This window comes from Nipponia nippon, unplaced genomic scaffold, assembly GCF_047370975.1.
Source record: "Nipponia nippon isolate SJK-2023a ecotype South Korea unplaced genomic scaffold, ASM4737097v1 scaffold_15, whole genome shotgun sequence".
NCBI lineage: Eukaryota > Metazoa > Chordata > Aves > Pelecaniformes > Threskiornithidae > Nipponia > Nipponia nippon.
In genome coordinates, this window is record NW_028262331.1 from 11,032,596 (window position 1) to 11,047,844 (window position 15,249).

A 15,249-nucleotide genomic window follows, 5' to 3' on the forward strand; every position below is an offset into this window, starting at 1 on the left:
GGTAACCCATCAAAATGCACTTCAGGAAACCTCTGCAACTTGCTCAGCATCAGACAGGTATTTTTCTGGTGTGCCTATGCCAAGAGCTTTAGAAATCCTGCACGGTAAAATGCTCTGATTACGGCACCGACACAGCGGTGACGCTGCGCTTTGCACTAGGACAACAGCCCTCCCGGCTTCCCGGGAGCAAAACTCGGCGCAACGGCACGAGAGCAGTTTGCTGGGGCGGCCGCAGCCACCCCGCTGCCTGCTGCCGGGACAGCCACTGCTCGGACAGCAAAGCCCCCTGCAGCCTTCGCTGGTACCCCCACGACATCAGAAACCCCCTCTACACCTGGCTGAACCCACACACCAACGCCAGCGACACGTTCGCTCGATTAAAGCACAAATATACACATCCTTTCTGCAGCTGAGCAGAGCTCTAAAGATCACAGTCTATCTTAGAGGAATTATACTGGCGTTTTACAAAGGCCGTTATCTTTACAAATTCTTATCTACATTACTTTTGCTGTTTCCTTCTATGCATTTTGGGACCTCTACATCCCAAAGGACACTATGAAGCCTCGTTTTGTCCACTACATCTTGCATCTCGTCCCGCTCCCACCAGATGATGCTGAAACTACCGCTCCTTGCACCAAGGCCGCCCACAGGAAAGGTCAGCGCCAACTCACAGCCCTGCGCTCGTGCTCCTCTCACAACGGGGTTACGGTGCTTCTGCATTACAGCTCAAAGCAAACGCCGTAAGGACCAGAGGACCTGGGGAAAAGAAAGTGAACTGCCACATCCTGACCTTCTGATACATTCAAAATACTGAGCTCCATCCAGGAGGGAGCAAAAGGCAAGGCCTGATTTTGACCTGGCCAAAACATTTCTCCCAAGCAGGTCCCTGGCCCGGAAAGGATGGCAGTTTGTCTGTCTCTTCTGCTGGCACTTGTTCAGGCTGGGTGGACCGGGGCGACCAGCAGGGCCTCCAGCTCTGCTGGGTCTATCTCAGCATGGCAGCCTGAGCCACGCTGGAGCGGGACAAGGCCGCCGCTGCTACGCTGCACAGCAAGAGGGGCTCCGGCTGGCGTTTCGTCTAGCAGCATCTCCCCTGGACTCCTGACCAGATCCCCACCCCTGCCCTGAAACCAGGGGTGCATTTGCTTTATTGCACTGAACAGGCAAGACGCACAGAGCAACTTTCTGCCCAGCCTCCGTGGGATTACCGTACCATTTTAAACACCACCGCAAACAGTTATCTACCAGCTGCAGGCAGTCGGGAGAACGGTCAGAGGTCTAGGCACCGCGGCCCAGGAGGAAAGACTGAACAGATCCAGGTCATTTATCCTGCAGGAAGGAAGACTTAGGGGCCAAGGGAAACAGGTAAAAGCTTGCTGCAAAGAAGGAACGATTTGTTCTCCCAGTCCATGAGGAATAATACCAGACCACTTAATAGGATACTGAGGTCTGGAAACAACCAACTAAGGAGAAGACAGAGTCTCCACCAGCCAAAGTCCTTAAGAACAAGTTAGACAAACACTAACCTGGAGCAACATCAGAGTCACAAGTCCTGTCCGAGGGTGAGGACAGATTAAACAGCCTTCAGTCCCTTCCAGCTGCAGGAGTTTTGAACAAGCAGGAGGCCCTTAGCACTTAGAGCACTAAGAAACTGAAACAGCAGCTAAGGAGATCTCTGTCCTGGGAAATAAAACCTCCCAGAACACATCCCAGTTTTCAAGAAGGTTCCTGCAAGCAGCATTGCTGCACGATTTCCCTGACCAGAATAAGCAGAGATCTTTTGCCAAACATAATACCAGATGCCACCTGAGATCAGACAGGCAGCGCTGGGACTCGCTTCCCAATACAGTTCTGGCTTGGAAAAAGAAATCCTTGTACAGAATCCTACAGTGTGTAGTCAGGGAGGAAAAACAAAAAACATCAAGCTAAGAAACCCTGCTATCAAAAAACCAAGCAGACATCCAAACTTCCACGGATCTTGGTATCTCTGATCTGACAACTCTTTGCAAAAGCAGTAGCTGCTCCAGGTTGATGCAGCTTTCGGTATCACTTTTGTCTGGTCCCTCTCAGAAGCCTCCACACCCAAGATGAACTCACCCTCCAGGTCTCTTCTTCTGCTCATTTGGTTTCGTGTCTTCTGCTGGAGCCAGCTTCAGAGCACCGAGCTGCGGGGGCGCTCCCGGGTGCGGCAGGGGCTGGTGAGGCTGGGGCTGGATGGGCTGCTGAACGACATGGTGCTGGGAGATGGCCAGGACCGGCGCCGCGTAATGCTGGAGCTGCTTCGGGCTGCCCGACGGGGGTGTAGCAGCTTTTCCGTCCGGCAGAAGCGGGCCCGGCGGCCTCTGGATGACCGGCGCAACCGAAGATGCTTCCTTAGTGACACTGGGAGTGCTTACGAGGGGCTGGTGGCGTTGTACGAGTGGCGGGGACAGGGTGGTCTGGGCTGCTTGCTGGGGCGGGCTGGTGACAACAGGGATGGGAATGACTGAAATGGGGGCTGCCAGGGGTGGGGGCGGTGGGGGGGCCGGGGCTGGGGGGGAGATGGGCACCAGCAGTTCGCTCCGGGGCTCCTCTGGGGGAACGGCACTGTTCGCCCGTGGCACGCTGGCCTTGCCGGCCGCCTTCTGCTCCTGCTCCCTCTCCAGGCGGAGCTTCTCGTGCTTCTCATTCTCCTCTGAAAGAGAAACACCGACAGTTATTAATGGCGCTTCCCTGACCTTCCCCATCCACAGGCCTCTCGCCAGGCTGGTGACTAACCGCCTGCATTCCTGAGAGGGAAGCGGAGGCCTTGGGGGTAATGTGGCCCGGCCCGCGGCACGCCCGAGCCCACGGCAGGACCTGCGCCCCTGGAGATCCATCCTGTGGCCCCGCCATGCTGCACATTCCGCTCACTGCCCCTTCACTCCAGCGCGGACTGTTTAAATGTAAACCACGTGCTGCCCCCACGTTCAGCCCTTGAGACCAAGCTGCCAAGTCAAATCCTGCCTCGGCCGCCATTCGCAGCAACCCCGACATCTCCGGGGACGCCACAATGGCAGCAGCAGAGGAAAAGCAACACATCACCCGACCAACGTCCTTCTCCCTCGTCCCAGCACCGCGTGGAGAGAAACGGCCTGATCCAGTCACTTCCCACTCCCAAGGTCCAAACCCACAAATCGCAAGGCCTCTCTGCCAAGGGCAAACATTACTGAGCTGAACAAGATTAACGGACCTTCAAGAGCTGTGGCAGGACCCGGCCGGGAGCCTGTGCCCACTCCTTGGAGGGGTCCGGTGTAGGCGCAGGATCAGTCCCTCGTGCAAGCCCGCAGGGATGGACTCAGCACCCCGAGCAATGCTTTCTTCTACAACACCTTCCCAAAGCCCTCCTTGCTTGTGTCCATGTGTAAACACATCACTGCGCTCTATTGTACAGCAGAAGAAATCAATCCACAACAAAACATTTTCAATTCTTCCTTTTCTATTTTTAAATTGGCAAAGAGCTATTGAGCGTTTTACCAAGGAGCCCGCCCTGGCCCTGTGACAGCCCCAGGACAACGCCGACGGTCGCTTCCAGGGAGGTAAGGACAAGCCCAGAGACCAGCCCTGATAACAGCATCCTGGGAAAAGACACTGCATTTCCGGATCGCCTCCTGAACTAGAGCCAGCGTGCAGGAGACAGGGGAACCTCGTGAGCCAGGCGTCCCCCGCTCCCAGTTCTCCCAGCACTGACCCAGGACACCCAACAGCCGAGAGATAAACAGCAGCCGCGGGACTGCAGCTGGTCATAACCAACCACCCATGCAGGGCAGGGCGGGCTTCTTCGGTTAAAATACCCTGTATTTTTTACTATCAAGTGTAAATCTTAGCTCAACGGACTTCACACTGGTACAAACCCGTCAGGGCACTTCTTTACTGCTGGGGATTTTATTCAAGCTCTTAAGCTTAGCTTTGATGTGCACACGTTCCTATATGTTTTTAGAACACTAGGCAAAGTAAATGAAATCCGTGTGGCCTGACTAGCAAAATAAACCTCATTAAATGCGATCCAGGTCTCCGGCTTCAATTGTGTGAACACAGCACAAATGAAATTTATTTATACAAGTCCTGTGGCGCCAGTGGCCCTGGCATCTAGACATCTCACAGCCTTAATCAAGTATCTCCAAACTCGCCGTCCATGAAGGTCAGTGGATCTCATTCCTGACAGCCTCCAAGGAGCTGCAACAAAAAATGGTGCACCAACAGCATGCCTAGAGCTATGACTTCTTCACAGTAATATACAAATATTTGGAAAATAAACCCTTACTTCATCAAGCAAGGGATCAGAGAAGTGATGCATACAGTCTGGTATCCTGTCTTATATAGTGGCCAATATCAGGGGGTTCAGATGTCTAAGAAACATCCCGAAAGAGCCTGTCCACAGGAGAATCTTGGGCTTGACCTAAACGCTGGAGTGCATCTTTAGGAAATTTGATAGAAAAGCATGTATACTGCAACCTGGAATTACCAGGTTACGCTCAAACCCCCAGTTACCTTCAAGAAGAAGCTATATTAAATACAAGTGGAACAAGGGGAAAAGGGTCCCCCCGGTAAGGCAACCTCACCAGCTGTGGAGCTGCCCAGTCCTTCCCCAGCACCCGAGGGGCCCTGCCGCTGCTTGGGCACTTTCTCACCCAGCTTTTGATTTTGAGGGGTGTAGTGCAAAAGCAACAGAAAGCAATAAAGGGAACAAAACTTTTACTCCCGATTCTGAATGACCTTGGCACACGTGACCACGCAGCGTTGCTGTCCCCGATTCACCGACGACGTGATTTCCTGAAGTTCCCGGGATTTCTACAGCATGCGTTGCATTTCCTCCAACCTTCATTAAAGGACTTTGACCCAACTCTGCTCGCTGGTTACCTGAACAACTCTGTCCAGAGCCACACCAGGCCTGCAGCAGAGCGTCCGAGACCCCTCAGCAGAGGAAGCCAGCGAGCAGCGCCCGAAGGGACACGCAGCGTGAGCTTCAGGGAAGGCAGCCCGGCACCGTACCTGCTGGCGGAGGGGGGAAGGAGGGGAACTTCAAACCTTGCAAACCTTAGCAGCCCTAGTTCAACACTCAGCTGCAACAACAGCCGAAACACGCACCTCATGAGACCAGGAACGAGGCCAAGCACCCAGCTGACAGGGTAAATACTGTCCAGCACCTACACGAGGAGAAAGCAACACCTGGATTCAGCTCCAGCACCAGGGCTGCATCTCCGGTTTCTGACCCTGAGGCACCTGGGAAGGCACTGTGTGAAATTCAGTCATCTGCAAGGATTTCACATCCAAAGAGCACTTTTCCCATGGTTGCCCGAGACTCAAATCTAAAATTTTAATTCAACTCCTTGTAGCTCCAAGTAGGAGGGTAAGTGAGCTCAAGATCTGACTGACTCCAAAATGTGAGGTTGTTTAAACAAAAGCTCAGAGTCTGAATGCAGTATTCTCTATATTTTCTCAAAATATTTCAGGGTAATTATCAACATTTCCTTAAAGGAAGGAGTAAAGCAGGGCAGGGTGGCAAAAACCCCAGCAGGAATCCCCTGAAGTAAACAGCATAAATCTTAGCTACCAATGCTTTCAGACTGGTTCAATTGAACAACATTAATAACTAATAAATAAAAGCCCTTTGTCTGTAATTCGTTTGCTCCACTTTGCTGCTTGGTTTGCAGCCAGAGGCAACACGATGGCCCTGGCACAGGACGCACGAGGAAATTCAACCCCGGTGACCTGCTGACTAATCGTGTTTTCTGTGTGCGTGTTCGGCCACGCAGCCAGCGCCGGGGCAGCACAGGTAGCTGGCCTCTGGGAGAGGGAGAGCGTCCCGGATGCCGACCCGGCGCCAGCCCCTGCCCGGCACACGCCGGACAAAAAGACCGCACAACTTCCACCCAGACGTAAAACTGCACCGGACTGGAAGGCAGCAGCAAAGAAGTCAATTACTGGAAGCTCCTGGCACTGCTCGAGGTCTGATGAGAACAGCAGAACCTGCCCATGCTGAATTCACTCCTGCACTGGCTTCTGGAGCTAACGTCGCGATAGCAGAGGACCTAGAAAGGAGACCTGCAGCTGAGGTCTGCACCGATGGCAATGCCTTCCAGTGCACGACCGGGAGTTGGCAGTGAAATTCCTACAACAAATAATTTTCATTCATCGAGGAAGCCAAGAGAACAGGAAAGTAAGGTTACAAGCGCGCATTACTGATCAGAAATATTTATGTAAATGTCTCTGCGAAGCAGGTGCAGCCCTGGGGCTGCTGACAAGCTGCCAACAAGGCCTTTGGTGTTGCAAATCTTGAGCTCCCTTGAGCTAAAGAGTTTATTTCAAGGATTTTTTTTAGCCAAAATCTGACACCAGTTAGCCACTGTCCTCTGTGTCTGACTCATCCACAGGCAAAAAGGAACCACGCTACCAACCCCTCTCGCCACCGAGAGGCCCGAAGGGTCTCTAAGCCGTCTCCTCCTAACAGACACACGCCTTCAGGACAGAAACACTCCCACCGAGCTACGAAGATCTCTGTCTCCTGCTCACTTTGCACTCACACCTTGCATACAAAGTCAAGACACGCTTTAAAAAAGCCCCCTAGGGCTCTTTGGTTTTCCATATGAAATAAGTTCACCTGCTTTCCTTCACAGACACAGGTAAAAACAATGAACGGCGACAGCGCGCCGTGCGCTCAGACACGCGCGTGGCTCATCCTTTCACCTGCAGCGCGCTCCGGACGTGAGCTTCTGCGAGCCCAGCATGGAAAAAGCACGCAAGGCTTAGGGCATTTTCTTGGGCTCAGAGAGACAGCTGAGCCAGAAGATGCACACCAAAATCACGTGTAATTTCCACTCGTTCTTGACGCTCTCCTAAAAGGGACTGAGGACTGAATGAATCAAGGGAGCGATCCAGCCCTGCGAACCCTCAGGGGGTCGGAACCACAACCGAGGCACGAGGGGACAAGGACCCTCACCCTGCCCACACCACCGCCTGCCAAAAGGCCCACGTCGCGAGAGCGGGGGGACCTCTGCTTCCCGGCCAAGCCGGCGAGGCCGTACACCGTACAGGAAGACAGCAACACCAGCAGCAACAGCAGAACAGCAAATCTTGTCACAGGAGGACACAGAAACAGGGTCAGCGTTCCTGACCGGTGGACTGGTGCTATTTTAGGACCCTGATGGTCCAGGAATACACAGTGACAGGCATTCTTAACTTTGTTACCTAATAATCTGCTGGGTTTAAATTTATCTCCTCCCTTTTGCCTGCCCTGGAAATGCCACCCATCTGTAACGGCCAGCGCTGCCAGCGAAGCGAGCGGCCGTGCAGGCAGAACCGCACGTGCCTCCTGGGCCAGCAGCGCGGCCCGGCAGCGGCCAGGGTACGTCACCGAGCCGCCCGCCCAAGTCGCGCTGCAAGAGCACTGCGTGAGCATGCCTTTACAGTATTTTAATGTCCTTTTTAATGCTCCTATTTTGTACTAGGGACACTATCAGTACTCAGAATTTATCAATGGCATGTGCCTTTGCATAATCAAGCATCTTACCTCTACATACGCTTAAATGTCCCTCCCCGGTACACAGAGAGAACGTTCCTTAACTTCATGAACAGTTAGGCAACGGCAGTTCTGTAGTATAATTTTTCTGAATAGTTTGAAGTGTTTCTCTGAACGATTCAATGCTTCTGGAGCTACTGCACACCATGAACAGACCCGGAGAAGAGCGCCCTGGATCTCACTCACACCGGTTCTACAGCAGCATCACCCGCGGGAGTCACTCCTGGTTCATGCCAGGAACGTGATGGGGACAGAAAGAGTCTCCAGATTATTTCCATTCCCGAGGCCGGTCCGGCCGCACCTGGGCAGGGGGACGGCCACGCCGAGAGGAAGGGCAGGCTGGATCTCAAGGCTGGTTTCTGTTTCTGCAGGTCCCAGACTCCGCAGGGGAGAACAGGAAAGGGAAGATAAGAACCGCGTCAGCAGGACTGGAGACCAGCAGTGCTCCGCCTGAGCCAGGCTAACTCTGAGTCATAACTAAGGCTGCTGACACAAGAAGCTAGGCCAGCAAACAGCCGCCGGCGCTTTCAAGTGCCTAGAAACAAGCTGGAGGACTGAGACCGCTTTAAAATTGTGACCCCTTTTCTCCGAGCCGCTCTGAATTTTGCTTGAGAACAGCACAACACAAGCCCAACTTCTCCCTCCCGTCTTTGCTAAAGCCCCTGTTCAGTGTCCATCCCTTCACACTGCTGCTTCTCCATCAGCAACGCGGCAGCCCTGAGACACAGCACTTCTCCCCGAAGCCCGCCGGGCTCCCGGCTGTGCCGGCGGCTGCAGCAGGCCCTCACCGGTGAGACCGCGGGAAAGAGCCGGCGGCAAGGCACCCGACAGCTCTTCGACGAGACCGCTCATGTGCTGCTGCTCATCTAGGTGCTGTGTTCAGATTTCAGCCCACTACCAAGACGCTCCATTTCCCTTCCCATTAACGTAGACCGGGCCACAAACACTGTATTCTTAAAGACTAAACTGCATTTTCAAAGCGTGCTATTCCCAAAGGATACTGAAATGCTTCATGATTAGAAATCAGAAGCTCGTGATACACTCCGGAGGAGTGAGAGTTAAGCCAGCCCTCCTGGGATTGCAATTTCAGGGTTTTAAAGACCCTGGCTCCCACCTGAGCTGAGTTATCCTCACCGCACCGGCACACCGCACACTCTTCACACCTTATCTGCAGACAATGTCACCATTCACTATTAATGACAAAAAGACTTGAATCTCCGCTTTCTCAGCCAGAGGATGATGACATATTTATGTCATATCTGTAAAAGCAAAGGAAAATCAGCCTTCACATAAACTAGCCCTCCTTAGCACCAACCAATACAGGCCATTAGTGGTTTCAGCATGACGGGCTTATCTGTAACTCTTAGAAATCAAAGTGACCTCAGTATCCAAACCTGAAATAAATCAGAGAAATCACAAGATGATCCTCTTGCCTGATAAAATCGAGGGTGCAGACATGCTTTATTCCTACTTTACGGAGACAGATGGCTGCCAGGGAAGTGAGTATTTCCCTTCAACAAAACCATCGCGGCTCCTGGAACGCAGAAAGGAAGGTGGGGAAGACCCTCAAGAAATCTTGTAGTTCATCTCCCAAGCCCCAAAGAAGAATCAACCATAACTAAGTAATACCTGGCAGACGTTTCTCAAAGCAACAGCTTCTCAAATCTCTAGGGATAATTTACATTGTGCTTTAATTTGCTTTTCCAGTGCTTAACTGAAACCCTGAATCAGCTCCAGATAGTCATTTTACCTGCATTTTAGTCACAACTAACTCTTAGCAGACAGAAGAAAGAAATAAAGGGCCAGGATTTAGCAGTACTACAAAGGAAAAGTAAACCAATCAAGACGGCTAAAAAAATAAAACCATCGTGGACAGCCTTATATATACACAGACCACCCCAGTGCCTTCAAGCCGTTAAGGTGCCGAGCACGCCGCGCGCCGTCTCTGCTGCAGCACCAACGCTTGGCAGACCGGACTGGTGGAAAACCCTTGTGGCACCTTTCTGCCGAGTTCAGGATAAAATGCAGAAAAGCCCTGGCTCTGGCAGGCGGAGTGGGCACCAACAGCACACGACTGACTCCTGACTCTGCTCCATCGTCTGAGGAGCTTCACCTGGGCAGACCACCAGCAGAGCCGTTTCTATACGAGATGCTGTCTCAATGCTCTTCCATTGGGCATCGGCATTTTTAAGAAATAAGGAGACAAAGTAATGTGTTCTGATAAGCTGTTATTTGCAAGTTGAACAGCTTCTGTGTCGCAGTTCAGAGCAAAAAGCAGCACTGGCGACAGGCAGGATCTAACCCCACCTGCTCCCACCGCTGTCTCCGGCCCTGGGACAGCGTGACACGCTGAAGTCTGCAGAAACACAGCGAACGATGATGCGCTTTAAATGTACTGCTTGGAAAAGAATGGTAAACATGAGCTGACTTAATAAACCATATTATAAACAAACTATGTACTCTTAAAACAAACCAAAAAGCCCAGACACTTGATGTGCCCACAGAAGAGACTCCGAGACCCCACTTCATCCACCGCTCGCAAGCGGGTCTCAGACCCTCGGGACGCAAGCGGTCTGCAAACTTCTTTTAAGTCAGACAACGCACTGCTTGTATTTTACACAAGCTAGAAACCGAAGCAAAGATAGGTTAAATGACTTCATGTCACACACTGAGTCATGGCAAAACTGGATCTGTGGGTTAATTACCAGCCTGTTAGGTAAGCGTATTTGCTCGACATCAGTTCACTAATGTTCCTCGATCCCCATGAGGAGAACAACAGCCCACTGCTGCGCCTTCACCCCAGGGCTGTGCCAGGGGTTGTTTTCACAGGCTGCTCACGCTAGTCAGCTCTCTTCTCAAGGAAATGAATGGAAATGAGCAGATTACCCTTCAGAATCCTATCCCTGTACTTGAAAAAGAAAAGGAGACGAGAATCCAAGGGTATCTGCCCATCAAAGCACACTACCCATGCACAGAAGCTTTCCTCGATCACCCGAATTGGCCGCACCAGGGCAGTTATCCCTGCCATCTCTGAATCCACACAGACATTGCTCTCAGTCACAGAGCAAGGCTCTTCCCAAAGTTAAGGTCTAACTCGCAGAGTCAGCGTGCCGGCACCCCGAGAGGAAGAGCGGGTTCTCGGAGCAGGCCACGTCCTCCTCCAGCACACGTTACAGCATCCCTGCGATTCTGCCCACCTTCGCGACGAAAACCTTGCACCTACCGCATCCTCTGCCGATGGTCCAGGCACACACTAGATGTGCATTCCTCATCAAAAATACTTGCTATGGTCTTCGTTCGCTCAGCTTCCCACAAATTGACAAGAGCTCAATCTACATCACACCTAAAACCACAGCATGTCCTCACTCGCAAGATCCTGCCATTTGACCATTGGAATTTCAATCAGAGAGAACAAAGCTCATCAAAACCAGAGTGACAGACTTGTTTGAATGCTTCAAGCTGTCAGCTGGTAGCAGGAGATTTTCCAAGGGGAGATACCTGCTCTGCCTGCCTGACAGCACCCAGATCGTCAACTGATCTACGTGAGGTGCTGCCGCCTCCTCTCAAACCTTCGCTGGTGGTGATGTGACTGCACTGACGTGAGGGGTTGAACCAGGGAGTATTCTGTGCTGCAGCAGGAAAACCTGGTGTATTTTGAGCCGCACAAATACTCAGAGATTGGTCTGGAGACTTCACGAGCAAGGATGCACTTCTAACAAGCTAAATTGGTCTATGAAGGAAAGGGAGTCAAGAATGAGACCAGAATTTCATACAGTGGGCATTGAATTCAATGGTCCTGTTCATACCAGGCGATTTTAGAAAAGTGGGAGAGGGTGCTACAGAGGGAAGATGAGTTTGATCTCTTTCCCAGCATCTCTCGCTAGCTCAGGCTCACTAGCCCAAGCAGAACCAGCTCCCGCGTACCTTGCTGAGGTCACTCCGGACAGCCTGTCTCTGTCCCTTGCCTCTGCTACCTACAGAAATACAAACACATTGCCCAGGGACACTGGGAATCCCATTACCAGCAACAGCACTTAGGTACAGCTCCTGGTAGCACTACCTGTGTTACACACCAGGCATAAGACGTGCTAACACATGGCACATCCATCGCCTTCTGCAGGGTTATCACCACCCCTAGGCTCTCAGGAGCTACCACCAGAAATACATCACGCTTCTTATGTACAACCCTGAGCACAGAAACACAGAGGAAACAACTTTATCAGATGCTGCTATGGAAAAGATCAGAGGCCGAAGGAAGGACAGGGAAAGCCCAAGGGAATCTTTAACTAGCAAGTTGAGTCACTTGTACCATCTGCAATAAGACAAACCCGATTTCAGTACAAAACATTCCTTACTCATCCCTGTCCTATCCTCTACAATGCAACACAGGCAGCTTCCAGTCAGGAGACGCTGTGATGTTCAGCGAGTCTGGGGCTTCCTATACTCCAGCCTCCACATCCAGCTGGACCGGAGACAGGGAACCAGAAAGCTCAACTTTACTTCTCACCTTATCAAGGCACAGCTTTAGGTCAGGCACTTCGCATCCCCGCACCTCAGCTCTTCCACCTGTGTCCTTTTCAGAAGTGCTGCAAAATTCAACTAAGGACTATAAAATGCTTTGATGTCCCTTGGTGAAACAATTTATCAGCAAGTGGAAGGGAATTTTGCTTTTTTTTTTTTTTTTTTTGAGAAGGAAGACCTGCAAACTCTATACGCAGTATTTTGCATTTGTATTATCGTTCCCTTTCTAAGCACACCCGTATGCCTGTACATGTAAAGACGACAGGAGGGGATGAAGATGGGAGATGAAGGACAACTTCTGTGCAGTTTTACTTCTTCCCTCGGACTGCAGCTGCACGTGTGGCTCTGCCCCGAACCCCCAGGCCAGCACGCAGGGTGGGCAGCCAGTGCGCTCCTCAGCGCTACATGTCTCAAATACCCGAAAAGCAACAAGTTAAAAACGAAGAAACCTTTTCACATATTAAATATAATTACACTGTGGGACTCACTGCCACAAGATATCACTGAGAGCATCAGAGCTCTCTTCAATTTATGAAGGGGGAAAAAAAAAGTTTTCATGTTTATATAGCTCTGTCAGGTTTTGGGAAGTTCAGCATTCTGTAGACAAAATTCAGCCGACATGCCTCGCAGCACAGAAAAAGGCATCAGCAGGGTTAAGGAAAGCAGGTCCCCAACTTCCAGCCCTGCTGCTGACCTACGACGCAGCGCTGCCGCGCAAAACAATGAGATAAAGAAGTTACTTCAGTGCGTCAGGAGAGATGAATTGTGCAGACACCATCAGATTTGGCAGGGCTCCTCTGCTGCAGCCAGCGTGGCTCCCGCATCCTCCACCACCAGGCCTGATTGCCTACACCAGCTTTGCACTCACCATAAGGGAAAAAAAGGGAAAAAAAAGTAAAGGAAAAGGTGAGCACAAAAGCTAGTCTAGCACTTGAGTAACAAGATAGGTTAGGATTATGTGAGGCAATTATTTTGCAGAAGCCAGCCTGCTGTCAGTTTATTCTGTGGTTTCGGCAGGCCTATGCAGACTCCAGAAAGCAAAGCTTGTGTTCATGTCCAGCAGAGCTATTCCCACCTGCCATGGGGCACCGGCGTCCTCCGGGCCTGCAGCGCAGCTCTCCTGTACCTGGAAGCCTTTCAAGAAAAGACAAACGCCGCACTACTTGTCAGGAGACACTTAACTTCTCCTGAAAGAAATCCAGACGGATGTGCTGCCTGCAGCACGCCAACGATGACTGAGGACATGGCCACGTGCCCCCAGAGACGCTGAGGGCCTGCGTGCATCCTGAGCCGCCAGGCACAAGGCAGCTCTGGCCTAAAAGCCCCGTGTGGTTTCTGGAGATGGGTCTCAGCATCATACTGATGGGATCTGTTGAGAGACAGAGGAGGACCACACCGAGCACAGCACCAAGCCGGCGCCGAAACGCGGATGCTGGGCGTGAGCTGCTCCTCTTCCTCGCCCCTCAGCACCAGGTGGGCAGCACTACAGCCAGAGGAAATCCTTCTGGTCACCACGCATCTTGTTATCAATTCCAGGCAATTAAGAAGTGTGCCAAAATGGCAGTTAGATGAGATGGGAAAGGCCGGGACTATGCTTACTGTTTGGTCACCACCCTTGCTGGCAATATTCAAAAAAATGAAAGGCTATAAACATAATTGAACAGCATCAAGCAAAGCAGAGAGCGCAAGCTGAGCGGGTCGTAGACGAATATCTATGGGAAAAACCCTAAGAAAACAATATTAGTTACTTGCAATTAGAAATAAATTTGTTTTCTTAGATGATGAAACATTCTTGGATTAACCTAAATTCAAAGAAATCAGCCACCCTCTAATTCAAGTCAAACGTCTCTGGAGTTTGCAAGCAACAGACAGAAAAAGGATCTCAGTTTGTGGGTTTGCCCATGTGTAAACATATGCATTTACGTGCACGGGAGCCATTTGTTTACAGAAAAAAGGGTTATCAGCAGCAACATTATGAAGCACGAAAGTGCAGATGTGGACGAGACAAGAGCACTTCAAAATCCTGACTCCCAAAACATTCAGAAACACTGAAGTATGTGGCCAACGCGGTGCGTGGCCAGGGTGTGTCTGTTATTGCTTGCATTCCCGGGGTGTCAATATTATAATATAAGAAATGCATAACATCAACCATCCCCCTCGCCTCCCCCAAACCTGTCGGTTTTTTCCCCCCCCTAAATTAATGAGATCCAAATAAAATTATTACTAGTATCATCATTTACATAACATTTGTCATCGTGTAGGAGAACGGGTCTGCTGAGCGTATAAACAGGAGCACGGATGACGAGCCAAACCACTGAAGTTTCATTTTCGTTACATCTCTCTGCACATCTACATAAATCCATCATACGCATTTATAAGAAACTACTTCCGAGTCATACAAGCCCAGCACAAAGCATGCAACAAAACCAAGCACACCGACAGGATCAAACTGGGATGCGCAACGAGTACGCAAGCAAAAGAGCCTCCAAAACCCACTATTTCAAGTCAGTAAAGAGCAGAAATGTTTATGTTGTGGACGTGTCATCAAGAGTGAGGATTCTATAGATGTAAAAATCATTAGATCTATCTGGGTAGTTGTTTAACTAACAAGCATACAATTCCCTCTAACTTAGTCTGTTACTTGCATTTCATTTGCTCCCAGTTCACTTGGGAGCTAACAACCAACCACTTGTGCTGCGTCCTTCTAATTCCAGCAAGTGTTTTAGTGAAGTCTGACCTCAGCTTTACTAACGAACGGCACAACTCAAGGATCCCGAAGTCTTTTTTGCCCCCGAGATCTCGATCGCGATGGTACAGTACTCTATCAAGCTGTTACTCTTATGGGTCCACCTCAAGCTGAAGTATTTAGACTCTTGGTTTTTTTCAGCAATTTGAAATTATGTTCTCTGAAATATTAGTACGTATAATATGTAATATTCAACAGGCTTTTGGGTAAACACCTTGTAAACACGGTTTGACCCACGCTGTAGGCAGTGCCTGACGAGCTAGGGACACAAGAAGCGACACCGCTGCGGACAGGCTGGCGGCGGGGCAGGCTCCACACCAAAAGCCGCCCGGGTTTCGCTGCGGTGGGTCGGAGCGGCCCGCAGCCGGGCTGCACCCCAGCCCAAACCCAAACAGGGCCGCAAACAACTCCCCAAAGCAATAAACGGCCCTCAAGAGAGCTGAAG

General features: G+C 51.0%; 1 protein-coding gene across 2 annotated transcripts in view; it reads right to left on the reverse strand.

Annotated features, from left to right (window-relative positions):
- The window catches only part of MNT (MAX network transcriptional repressor), a 44,365-nt gene that overhangs the window by 25,419 nt on the left and 3,697 nt on the right, over nucleotides 1–15,249 (reverse strand). For both annotated transcript variants that reach the window (XM_087751548.1, XM_087751547.1), the window contains exon 2: nucleotides 2,098–2,674. In XM_087751548.1, coding sequence (XP_087607674.1) covers nucleotides 2,098–2,674 — 577 coding nt within the window. The remainder of the gene's footprint in view (nucleotides 1–2,097; nucleotides 2,675–15,249) is intronic.